Source organism: Saccostrea cucullata, unplaced genomic scaffold, assembly GCF_032062105.1.
Source record: "Saccostrea cucullata isolate Sc308-1 unplaced genomic scaffold, CSIRO_AGI_Scuc_v1 ctg439, whole genome shotgun sequence".
In the NCBI taxonomy this organism is placed as follows: Eukaryota; Metazoa; Mollusca; class Bivalvia; order Ostreida; family Ostreidae; genus Saccostrea; species Saccostrea cuccullata.
In genome coordinates, this window is record NW_026928938.1 from 274930 (window position 1) to 287500 (window position 12571).

Below are 12571 nucleotides of genomic sequence, written 5' to 3' on the forward strand. Positions count from 1 at the left end.
CTCTATGTTTTATTGGGGTTCTTTGTCCTCGGAACATCGGGGACTATGTGTGAGGACAGAACCTCCTGTTCCAATTCATTGTATCAGTATGAAAACTGTCTGAAAACACACGATACAGCAGTTGGAAGAGAATTGATACTTTGGAAGCGGAGGTGGAAAAACTAAAAGAAAGTATGTTTTCTTGAATATCAAAATTAGCAAAATTTTGAATAGCAAAATTTAATTCAAACATAATAATTTGCAAGGATCACTGTTTATAATTTACAATATTCTCATTTCAGTAGTAATCTTCTGTATGTTAGTGTTTTGTTTTAATCTACTTACTAGATGGATTCGCAATTAAAATATTTTTATGCGCCCGGATCCGATGATCCGAGGCGTATATTGTTTTTGTCCTGTCTGTCTGTCTGTTTGTCTGTTTATTTGTTTGTCTGTTTGTCTGCAAACTTTAACCTTTGCCATAACTTTTGAACCATGAATGATAGAGACTTCATATTCGGTATGCTTACTCCACCAGTTAAGTTCTTTCAAATGACACCAAGGTCGATGACCTTGTGACCTTGACTTTGACCTATGTGCTAAAAATAGAGTTTTTTGCAAACTTTAACCTTTGCCATAACTTTTGAATCATAAAAGATAGAGACTTCATATTTGGTATACATACAACACTTATCAAGCTTTTTAAAAAGACACCATGGTTAATGACCTTGTGATCTTGACTGTGGCCTATACGCTAAATATAGCTTTTTTGACGGCAACCTTTTACCCTCGCCATAACTATTGAACGAAGAAAAATAGAGACTTAATATTTGGCATGCGTACTCCACTTATAGAGCCCTTTCACATGACATCAAAGTCAACGACCTAGTAACCTATGTGCTAAAATTAGCTTTTTGAACCTTCACCATAAATTTTGAGCCATGAAAGATAGAAACTTTATATTTAGTATGCATACTTCACTAATCAAGATCTTTCAAATGTTACCAAGATAAATGACCTTGTGACCTTTATTCTGATTTTTTTTTTTAAAATTTGTTACCGTCGGGCGCATAGTCTTTAACAAACACATCTTGTTTTATTTTGCTTTAAAATAGACTTCATACATGTATCATTTCAATTTTGAAACCTCGTTTCCACTTAACAAGAAAGTATAATAACAAAAGCAACTCATAAAATGATAAACACAAAAAGATTCTAAATCAAAATAGATTCTGATCCGTCAGCGTTGGTCATATGGTACAAACCTCGCACTGAGATCGGAAGGTCAGGGGTTGGATCCGCGGTCGCAACTGACCTAAGTCGATAAAATCAGGTAGCAACTGAAGTGAATGTTGTGACTCCCTTGTACATGTTGTATAAAGCCTTAAAACCTAGGTCGCTTGTTAAGCCAGGTAATGACACAATAAATGAAGATCCCTATCTGTACAATGGTCCTGAGTGTTGAGCAGTGGTCAAGCCTTTTGTCATTATGGTGACGCGTATATTAGCGAAAAAATTCACGCTCGGGAAGTCAATCAATACTTTGTTGTATGCATTATATCTCACAAAAATATTAAAAGTTCTGTATTTTGGGAGAGAATCATTAGTTAACGATTAGAAATCTTTCTTTTTTCAGTTGGAGTCCCGTGGGTATATCCGGGTTAGAATAGCTCCTCAGTACCCCCTTGCTTGTCGTAAAAGGCGACTAAATAGGGCGGTCCTATGGATTATACCGTATAAACCGAGGCCCCGTGTCTCAGCAGGTGTGGCACGATAAAGATCCCTCCCTGCTCAAAGGCCCTGAGTGCCGAGCATAGGCCTAAATTTGCAGCCCTTCACCAGCAATGGTGACGTCTCCATATCAGTGAAATATTCTGGAGGGGACGTTAAACAGTATACAATCAATCAATCAATCTTCAGTTGGAAATTTGATAAAGTTTTCTCTTTAAATGTTTAAAAAAGACCTATGGCGGGAGATTATAAAAGTCATGTATTTTTAATCAAACGATTTTCTTTGACCAGTAGCAAACTTTGTTTTTCAGGTCTGTGTTTTGCACTGCTTATGATTTATATTGTTTTATTGACTATCATCGTCGCAAACCATGGCCAAATTGTACGATCCTCTCCCATTCTAGCCGTGGTTGCATGAGACGAGATTTTCTCGTAGCTCATTAAAGTACTGACCAATGCGAGTAAAGCATAGTCGGAAATTGACCTTTCATACGACCTTTCAATACCCAATCGCAGTGTTCGAAATACTGCTAATGTAATTTGTTGATTTGAATTGCGATGGAAACAAAACTTGTCATTGACTGAATATGACGTCAGAATAGAGAGGCGTAAATATTTAAGTTTACGACGCTTTTTCTGACCAAGCAGCCACGGGTAGGAGACTCCGGACCGTGGCTTGAGACGATGATGGACTATGAAGTTTAAATACTATTCGCTCTTTCATATATTTCATTGATTATATGTGGTAACTGATTTTTTTCTTTTCAATAGCTGCCACGCCTCTGGTATCATTTTTTGCCGAGCTTAAAGCCGATTTCCAGTTGGTGACGGGACAATTGACGTTTGACCATATGTTGCTTCACGAGGGTCATGCCTACAACTGCTCAACTGGTGTGTTTACCTCCCCCGTGCACGGCGTCTACTCCTTCATGCTCACCATAGGACTGCCCACCCCAACATCAGCCAAAGATTACCTTCGACTGCGTATAATGAAGAACAAAGAAGTTTTTGGATACTTGTTCATCGAGTGGGAGGGCATGTGGCTCAAGAGGTCCGAGGCCACCATTGTGGAGCTTCAAGCAGGAGACCACGTTTACGTCCAGATTGACACTGTTCCGGTAGGATTCACAACAATAGCAGGAACTTCCTATCACTCTCACTTCTCAGGATTCTTAATCGGCAAGAGCAGCTGTGAATAAAAGACTTTATTGCTCACGTAGGCAAGAAACCTGGATTATGACAACCGTAACATTATCAGTAGGAAATCTGTGAAAAAACTTTATATAATAGACATGTATTGATTCAATCACTGAAATTTTAATTTTATTATTAAAAGACTCATATTAATTGATTGTTAATTTTCCTTTCAAAATTCACACTACCGGTATATTGTTCTAAAAATAGGACAACAGTTTTCATTTTGAAAAGAATTAATGTTTCTTTCCTAGGATATTTAAATTTATCGCTGTCATTCATTTCTAAAAATGTGTTTGACAAAGGCAAAAAACGATATATCTGGAAAATTACATATATATATATACTGATGGAAATTAATAAGGGAACGCATATTTACTATTACCTAATGTATAGCATCTCTCATTTGTTCGAGGCTCTATGTAGCTTTTGTGAACAGAAAGTTTTAGGTTTTCTTTTACTCAATAAGAATCCTTACTATTGAAAATTGATTTCCATGATTTTCACGCATGATTACGCCCATTTAACGCTTCAGTAGACGACAATTGTCAGTATACCCGTACTTTGAGAATCATGCCAAGAACATACCTTTCTGAAAATCAAAAATGGCAGGTTATCGGATGCATTAACGGAGGTCAATCAATATGCCAGACTGCTAGACAATTTAACAAGTCAAAAAGTGTGATTTCACGTCTGTGGAACCGGTATCGCCAGAAAGGGAGCGTAAAGATTAGACCAGGTCGTGGTTCCAAACGTAAAACAACAGCGCGTAATGACCGGGAGCTGGTGCTGCTTTCCCTACGTAATAGGTTCAAACTAGCATCAAAAATAAACTCCGAGTTCAGGGCAGCAAGAGGAATAAGAATTCGTGACCGTACTGTCAGAAACAGACTTAAAGCAGCGGGTCTAAAGTCACGTCGTCCTGTTGTTGAAGTGAGGATGACTGCTAAACACAGGCGTCTCAGAAGAGCATGGGCTACACAACATCAAGCAAGACAACTTCGACACTGGCGCTATACCATGTTCAGCGATGAATCTAGGTTCAATTTGGACTTTGCAGACGGTCGGATTCGCGTTTGGCGACGCCTTCGTGAACGTCATCATCAGTGTATTATCAAACAACATGATTCCTATGGTGGTGGTTCGGTGATGGTTTGGGGTGGCATAATTAACCTACGACCACAGACCTGACCTTGTTCGACTGGATGGAAGGGTGACTGGTGTCCGTTACCGAGATGAAGTGTTGCGGCCTGTTGTTCTTCCTTTCCACCGAAGAGTGGGCGTAAATTTTGAGTTCCAACACGACAATGCTCGACCCCACACGTCTCACGTCAGCAGGGATTTTCTGACACAGAACAACATCAGAGTGTTACAATGGCCATCCAAAAGTCCAGACCTCAACCCTATTGAACATCTCTGGGATGTTCTTGGACGTCGGGTAAGGGACCGTGATGCCCCACCACAGACAGTTGGTGCCATGTTCCAGGCTCTTCAGGAAGAGTGGCGCGCAATTCCTCGAGCTGAAATACGGAAGTTGATACAGAGTGTTCCACGACGGTGTGAGGAAGTGATCAAAAAGCAGGAGGACACACTAGATACTAAAACTGTACTTGGAAAACATGTATTTAGTCAAATATACTTGATTAGAATCCACTGACAATAAAGCAAATTTACCTATAAATTTATGTGTTCCCTTATTAATTTCCATCAGTATATATATCTTCATTCATTTGAGTAAATATAGGCATTGAACTTATGCCGGATACAGTTTGTATTAAATTATAACAGTTTAAGCCCGTTAATATAATAATGTATGAGGCATAAATCGTACTTAAAACATTGCTTTTTAATTAATTTACCTGAGACAGTCTGATATAAAAACAAAAGACAAAAGTCAACAGATTGTTGGAAGACCTGATCTCCAAAAACTACATACTGTACTTAGATATTGTCAATTAGAAAATCAAACATATTTTTAAAACCAATTTCAGAGTATTTGCGAGTATAATCAGAATGTTTTTAACAAAGTAATATTGCAAATCACTATTGACAAGATAGCAGTTTTAGTGTCAGAAAGCCTGGACTTCAATTTATCGTGGGAATAATGGTTGTGTATAGATTTGAGAAGTCGTAATTTGTTATGCTATTGATTTCGGTGTGATTTTAAAATTTCTTAAAGGTATTTGGAATTATAAAGTATCCAAATCTCATTTACATTACTTCTCGAATGCATGTATATTGTTGCAAAATACTCCAGAAGTTTCCCCATCAGTGCTGTAAATATTCTACTGAGGAAATAGGGCGTAATTGTTGAATTACCCTGGAGTGTTTTTCTAGTAAAATATCCAAATATTGAATGTTTTTAACAAAGTAATATTGCAAATCACTATTGACAAGATAGCAGTTTTAGTGTCAGAAAGCCTGGACTTCAATTTATCGTGGGAATAATGGTTGTGTATAGATTTGAGAAGTCGTAATTTGTTATGCTATTGATTTCGGTGTGATTTTAAAATTTCTTAAAGGTATTTGGAATTATAAAGTATCCAAATCTCATTTACATTACTTCTCGAATGCATGTATATTGTTGCAAAATACTCCAGAAGTTTCCCCATCAGTGCTGTAAATATTCTACTGAGGAAATAGGGCGTAATTGTTGAATTACCCTGGAGTGTTTTTCTAGTAAAATATCCAAATATGAAATAGGCACGTAGCAACAGGGGGCAGGGGGGGGGGGGCTGACCCCCTTTTTCCCAACCTTACTTGTACTATAGGTGTGGGGGAGGCTTGAATTTTAACCCCCCAGGGGGTTATGATTTGAACAAACTAGAATCTACAGTACCTGAGGATGATTCCATATAAATATAACTAATCATGGCTTTGGAGTTCTTCAAAAGAAGATTTTAAAAGGTTTCCCTATATATTCCTCTATAAAATTTTTTGGCCCCACCCTTCCCCAGGGGGTCATGATTTAAACAAACTTGAATCTACACAACCTGAGGATGATTTAACACGAGTTTCATCTTTCATGGCCCAGTGGTTCTTGAAAAGAAAACTTTTAAAGTTTTTTTCTATATATTCCTATGTAAAACTTTGATCGGCCAATTTGGCCCCGCACTAGCCCTGGGGGTCACGATTTGAACAAATTTGAATCTACCCTACCAGAGGATAATTCCACATGAGTTTCATCTTTCCTTGTCCAGCGGTTTTTGAGAAGAAGATTTTTAAAGATTTGTCCTATATACTCCTATATAAAACTTTGATCAGACATTTTGGCCCCACCCTACCCCCCAGGGGCATGATTTGAACAAACTTGAATTTACACTGCCTGAGGATGCTTCCACATGAGTTTCATCTCTCTTGGCCTAGTGGTTCTTGAGGAGAAGATTTTTTAAAAATGGAATTAATTTTTCACTAATTCATTACATTATCTCCCCTTGGAAGCGGGCGTGGCCCTTCATTTTTACAAACTTTTATTCCCTTTACCTAAGGATACTTTGTGCCAAGTTTGGTTGAAATTGGCCCAGTGGTTCTTGAGAAGAAGATGAAAATATGAAAAGTTTATACCGACGCCGACGACAACGACGACGACAGACAACGGAAAGATTTTGATCGGAAAAGCCTTTGGCTCAGGTGAGCTTAAATTAAACATTGTTGAAGATGTTAAAGGAATGTCATAACAACAACTCAACTGCTAGGCTTTACTTTCTCCGAGAACAATTTCAAGGAATGGAAAGGGGGGGGGGGGGTTAAACATCCGTCTTTAAGAAGCCTTGATAGAATAAAACACTTTTACATGTACGAGTCTTTTACTTGCTTTTAATGACATTGTTACTCTTTACCATTCATTTTATAAGGGCAAGGATTTTTACAAATAAAAGTTTCAATAAAATAGAATCTCGAAGCGAGGATCATGTCAAAACCGGAAGTGCTATTGTAAAGCATCTACCCGTGGATAAAGCATAGGTTTATCCAACGGCCTGTATCATCCACACGTGTGAGATAAAAAAGAGAGCCATTAACATCCATTTAAGCGTTTTTTGTATAGTAGATTAATGGATATAAATGCTCATCTATTCAAAATACCGCATGGATAGAACAAAATAGAGAAGCATAATCTTAGACGTACTATACTGAAATACATGAATATCAAATATACCTAATATCTATTTTTTTTTATATTTATATCTCAAAATCTTTAGAAATGAGAAATAAAATGGTGGACACCACAGTAAAGTGTATTGCCCATGTGTCGGATTAAAGAGGTTGCACTGTAACGAATCAATAATCATCCTAATTCACCGTCCAGGCATCTTGATTTATCAGTGTTTGTAAATAAAAACAAAATATTTCTAAGTTCATATTTATTACAACACATATAAAGTACATCTTTGACAATGATTTTTCGAGGGGTGAAAATTTTCAATGTTACAATCAACTACATGCAATATTTATATTATACTGAATGTTTTATACAAATACATTTAACAGTGAAACGTGCCCGCATAAATTCTAGGCAGTCGCTTTTTCGGGGAATATCACCCGTCGTCAAGCAATGTTCACTGTTGCTACGCTGGAGGGCAAGGCTTCATTATTCAGCGGTTAATAGTGTTTTTTAAGAAATGTTTATCGACCAATCAGATTCAACTAATTTACATAAAAGCAATATATATAATAATTATTTCTTTAACGAAATGTTCCATCCTCCTTCTGTTACGAAAAAAAGATGCTACTAATTATTTAAAGGAAGATCATTTTAAAATCCTTTGATGAGTGATCTGTCGTCTGTAAAAAAGAGAATTAAAATAATGTTTTAAAGAAATAATAACATATTTTCTATTTTAAACATCTTTTCAAATATTGGATTTTTTTTACTGAAATTCAAAAAACAAATGTTATTAAGATTTAATGGTGTTTACCTAGTTCCGCCTGATCATCATGGTGGTGCCCCTTATAGATGTCCCACTCGTTACTGTGGGATACCATGGGTTGATCCAGGACCCCGGGGACCATTGACCGTTAAGGAAGGCGTAGTGGCAGTAGTTTAACCACCAGCCTCCTCTAGTGTTACTGACAGCAGCACAGTTACCAGGAGAGCCGTCGTTATCCCGGTCCGGGGTGGAGAACGACATACCATAGTGATTGCCTTTAGGATTACCTGTGTCTAACATAGCGTCACCTGTAAAATTTTAAAACAAAATGAATCACAGAGATAATTGATTTATATATCTTTAACATCGTTGCCAAATATAACATCGAGCTCGAGGTACTTCTAAGATAGATGGCTTTAGGTGCTGGAAAGAGCGATAATATTTATTTAGTTCAGTCCTAGAATCCCCGGTGTCTATCATACTGGCACCTGCAGAATTAGAGAAAGTACATGTATATAACAGATATGATAATTATTAATGTTTTAATTTTAAAAATCAAGTTAGTCTTAATACTGAATTACATCTGAGTTACCGAGTTTAAGTGTAGTTCCCTGTAGGCTGTAAAGAGAGATTGACAAAACACAAGTCAACAAAACACTGCACAATAATTTACATAGCATCCTTTCTAGTGTAATAATAAAACACAGGCGTGTTACACCTTTAAAGCATGGTATATATATTTTTTTTTGGGGGGGGGGGGGGGGGGTCACTGAAAGTATCAAAAAATGAATAAATTAAATATTCATATATGTCAGAGATTGTCCTTTTAAAAATATATGAAATGCAATATGTAGTAACTCATTCGTAATCATAACGATATCAGATATGGTGTACCTGTAAATGTTTTAAAATATATTAGATTTTCATTACATAAAGCATAGGTATTGTAAATGTGAAACGCTTTGAGATGTTTTGAATATGGATTATTAAACTTTTTTTATTTGAATAAAAATCAAATTTTTTTTATCTTCATTAAGATTAATGACGCTCTTTAAACTTCCTATCCCGTAGTATTTAAAAAAATAATTATTGAAGATCAGACTAGATTTTCATTTAATAGAGAAAAGGTATAGTAAATGTGAAACACGTTGTGGTGATTTTATTTGGCTTTTTTTTAAATTTGAATATGATTCCGAACAAATAATTTTCTTTTAAAATTAAATTTTTGTGAATATGTTGACATAATAGATGATTTAAACTCTTCCCTAGTAGTCAAAAATGTGAATTATTAAAAATTATCAGGAAATCCAAGCTGAATAACAATGGTTGATCGAAATTAATTACTGGATTTGTTTATTTGAAATGAAAACATAATTTCCATGTACATTAAATATAAAATCTGAAATTCTAACTCCTTGAAAATAATAAATTCAATGTCTGCTGAATACGTGAATGTGCCTGTAAATGATATTCTAATATATTAAAATGTTTAACTATCATGGAATCAGAAAGGTATACAGAATATCACAAAAGACTTACCTAAGGTTCCCGTGGCGGGTCCTGCAAGAAAGAGTTGATATTTCTCTGTTTCATGGGAGACAGAGAATCGGTCGTACATTTCATACAGCGTTGTACGATTCAGTAGAGTAATGGTCACATACAGGGATGAGTTATTTCCCTTTGTTAATAGATGGATTACGTCATTTCCTGTATTAATATATATTTGATATCATCTGAAAAGTTCATCGAATACAATTAATTCTTTTAAAAATATGAAGATTTGGTAATGAACAATCAACTATTTTCCATAGCTGTAGACAATAATGCTAAATTTGGTCTCATAAGAATATGCCGCTATTAAATAATATTCTTCTTTTTAATTTTTTTTATTATTTGAGATATCAGTTTAACACGATATCTGAATATCGTAGAACACACATTACCTAGTCTTAAATTTAGATCTTTATTCCGCTTTATAATTTCTCAGCTACAACATTTTTTTTTATTTTTTAAACTTTGAAGGAATATAAAATTCTTCTTTAAAAGCGATGTACACTTACCAACCCAGACATTCTGTTCTGGTGAACCAAAACCATTCTTATATTCCGCCCAGTTCCTGTCAAAGCTCACGGATCCGTCTACGCGTTTCTGAATGGCCTTTGAAAATTATCAAAATTGCAGAACAATTCAAGTTACTGTTTCGAGCAATCGTTTATTATTATATAAGCTCAAAATATTCTTATTAATTTTATCTTACAATCTTTAAATAAGAAAAACAATGTGAGTTTTATCATGTACTTTTAATTTTTAAACTAGATGCTGTCATGAGACAGTAATACCCGCACTAAGGTGTTTGCCTCTAAATGCACACTTCTTCATATTGGGCTTTACCACGGAAAAAGTCAATATAATTCAATAATTTACATAATACATGTATTCTTCAAATTGAGCATAATATGCTCAGGTGACCATGTAGCTGCAGATCTGCAGCGTTATGGTTTTATATATTTGTCTTTGACCATAACGCTACAGATCCCCATATGCAAAAAAGGTGCAATTTACGGCGCAATATTTTTTTGCGCACTTTTGGGCAGAATTTCTCCATTTTCTAGCATTGGTCAATCAACTACCTTTCATTCCCTAATTTTAGACATTCTGTAGTCAAAATGTATATTTTGTCCACCTCTCAGCCATTTATAGTCATCTCTACAGGCAATAAACCCGCTTGATTTGAATTTTATGCAATCTAACAAATAATTTTAATCAAGCGAGTTTATCTCGTGTAGAGACGAATATAATTATTTACATTTCCAATGTCTTTGTCCGAGATAAAATTACCAATTGTAAATGTAATTTATTTCCTCATGAATGTCTTGGCGCGGTTCCAAAAAAAAAAAACCACGTGTAGGGCGGGACAACCCCTAGAGGGAGGCAGGCTTGGAGCCCGTGGATTGGCGGAATCAATGCATGTAAATATAAGGAATAACTGTCTTATTTTTCGAATTCATGAAGATGATCAATGGATTGGCTTGTGTGATAATTTTATGCATAAACGCCTTCGGCGTTTATGCAAATTATCACACAAGCCAATCCATTGATCACTTCATGAATTCGAAAAATAAGACAGTTATTCCTTAAATAAAACGTTTGGAGATGGATAAAATATACAGATTAGTTAAATAATGTGCCTAGAATTAGGGGGTGAAAGGTAGTAAATTGACCGATGCTGGAAAGTGGAGAAATTCTCCCCAGAAGTGCGCAAAAAATATTGCACCATAAATTGCACCTTTTTTGCATTACAGGATCTGTAGCTTTATGGTCAAAGACTAATATATAAAACCATAACGCTATACAGATCTGCAGCTAGTGACCATGTTACCCATGGGCCTCCATCTTATAGGTATTTCATATTCTTTATTCATTACCAGTCGGAAATTAGACAACAGAATTAAATTAATGATGTAAATTAGGTTTGATAAGGGGGGGGGGGGGGGGGGGGGGGGTGGCACATAATTGGAACTTTTAAATATATTTTCTCATATAGATTAACAACAAATAATATTATTCAAATTAGTGTAAAGCGTTTTTGATGAATTTTTCAAAATGTGCAAAGTTTATTTATATTTGATTAGGCAGAAACTTCTTGAAAGCTGCCATATACACAATCAATTTAGTCAACCCCGACCCCTCTCCCATCAACACACACACACAAACACACCTTATTTGCCTGTTTTTGGAAATAGGCCTAGATGGCAAAGTTAAAATAAAACATGTTTTGTAAATGATAATTTTCAATTTGTTCTTGCACTATACATGTATCTGAACACCTGCATCACACTGGGCTTGCGTCACGTACCCAACTTAAGTACTAGTTTTACCACTGGCATTATCATTTTAGATTTCACTGCACGTGCAGTAGGCTACTAGTGTGCATCATTGCATATATGTCAGTAGGAATTATTTTATTTTGTGTTTTAACTGGATTATATTTCATGAAGATAACAGTGCCTAAATAATGACAATCGGTAAGTACAAGTTTTGGTATAGATTTGGGTAAAATAGTCTGAAATGCAAACGGTTAGGTTCAGCATCGGATGACCTTTGATCCTTTAAACTTACAATAGACGAATTTCACAATCTGAAGAGTTATCCCCCGTTATCAACGTTACATTCAGTTACAAGATCAGAATTTTTTTTCTGGGAGGGAGGTGGGGGAGGGTGGGTTTCCAGACCAGAATTAGCCTGGTTCCCTGTCCCTGTTTTGCTTTATATACTCTGCGTCACTAGGGCCAGGTGGAGTACAATGGAATCCACCTGGCTCTCCTGCCTTGGCAAGGATGAGACAGGGGACCAGGCTAGACCAGAATTTCCCGAGAAGCAAAAAAAAAAAAAAAAAAAAAGTTATGGTTGGGTCTGTTTTCTAGGGTGGAGGGACACTTATGGCATCCAAAGTCATTTTTATTTCCTCCAGTATATATTATAGTCCTGCAAATTCCAAGGGGGGGGGGGGGGGGTGTTGAGGGGGGGATCTCCCAATCCACTTCCCTGTCCCTGTAATGACAAATGATCATGTGACTCCTAAATAGTAGGAAACTTTTTCCATTTCACTATATATAATTTTGTTTCTTGTGTTATTATGTTATGTAAATTTAATGGTATAAAGGTTATGAACCCCTAGAGGTCATCCCCACTTTCCTAATGAGCTGAAATGTTCACAATATGACTGCATTAAATTGAATAAAAGTGCATCAATGATAAGATTACTTGACATTTTATTCATGAATTTGTGTCAACCTATC

General features: G+C 36.0%; 1 protein-coding gene across 1 annotated transcript in view; it reads right to left on the minus strand.

Annotated features, from left to right (window-relative positions):
* Positions 1 to 7820: 7820 nt before the first annotated feature.
* LOC134279317 (ryncolin-1-like) overlaps positions 7821 to 12571 on the minus strand; it is a 9289-nt gene continuing 4538 nt past the window's right edge. The window contains exons 3-5 of the mRNA XM_062761675.1: positions 9833 to 9929; positions 9312 to 9479; positions 7821 to 8080 (exon numbers count right to left, since the gene is read on the minus strand). Of these exons, the coding sequence (XP_062617659.1) occupies positions 7821 to 8080; positions 9312 to 9479; positions 9833 to 9929 (525 nt within the window). The remainder of the gene's footprint in view (positions 8081 to 9311; positions 9480 to 9832; positions 9930 to 12571) is intronic.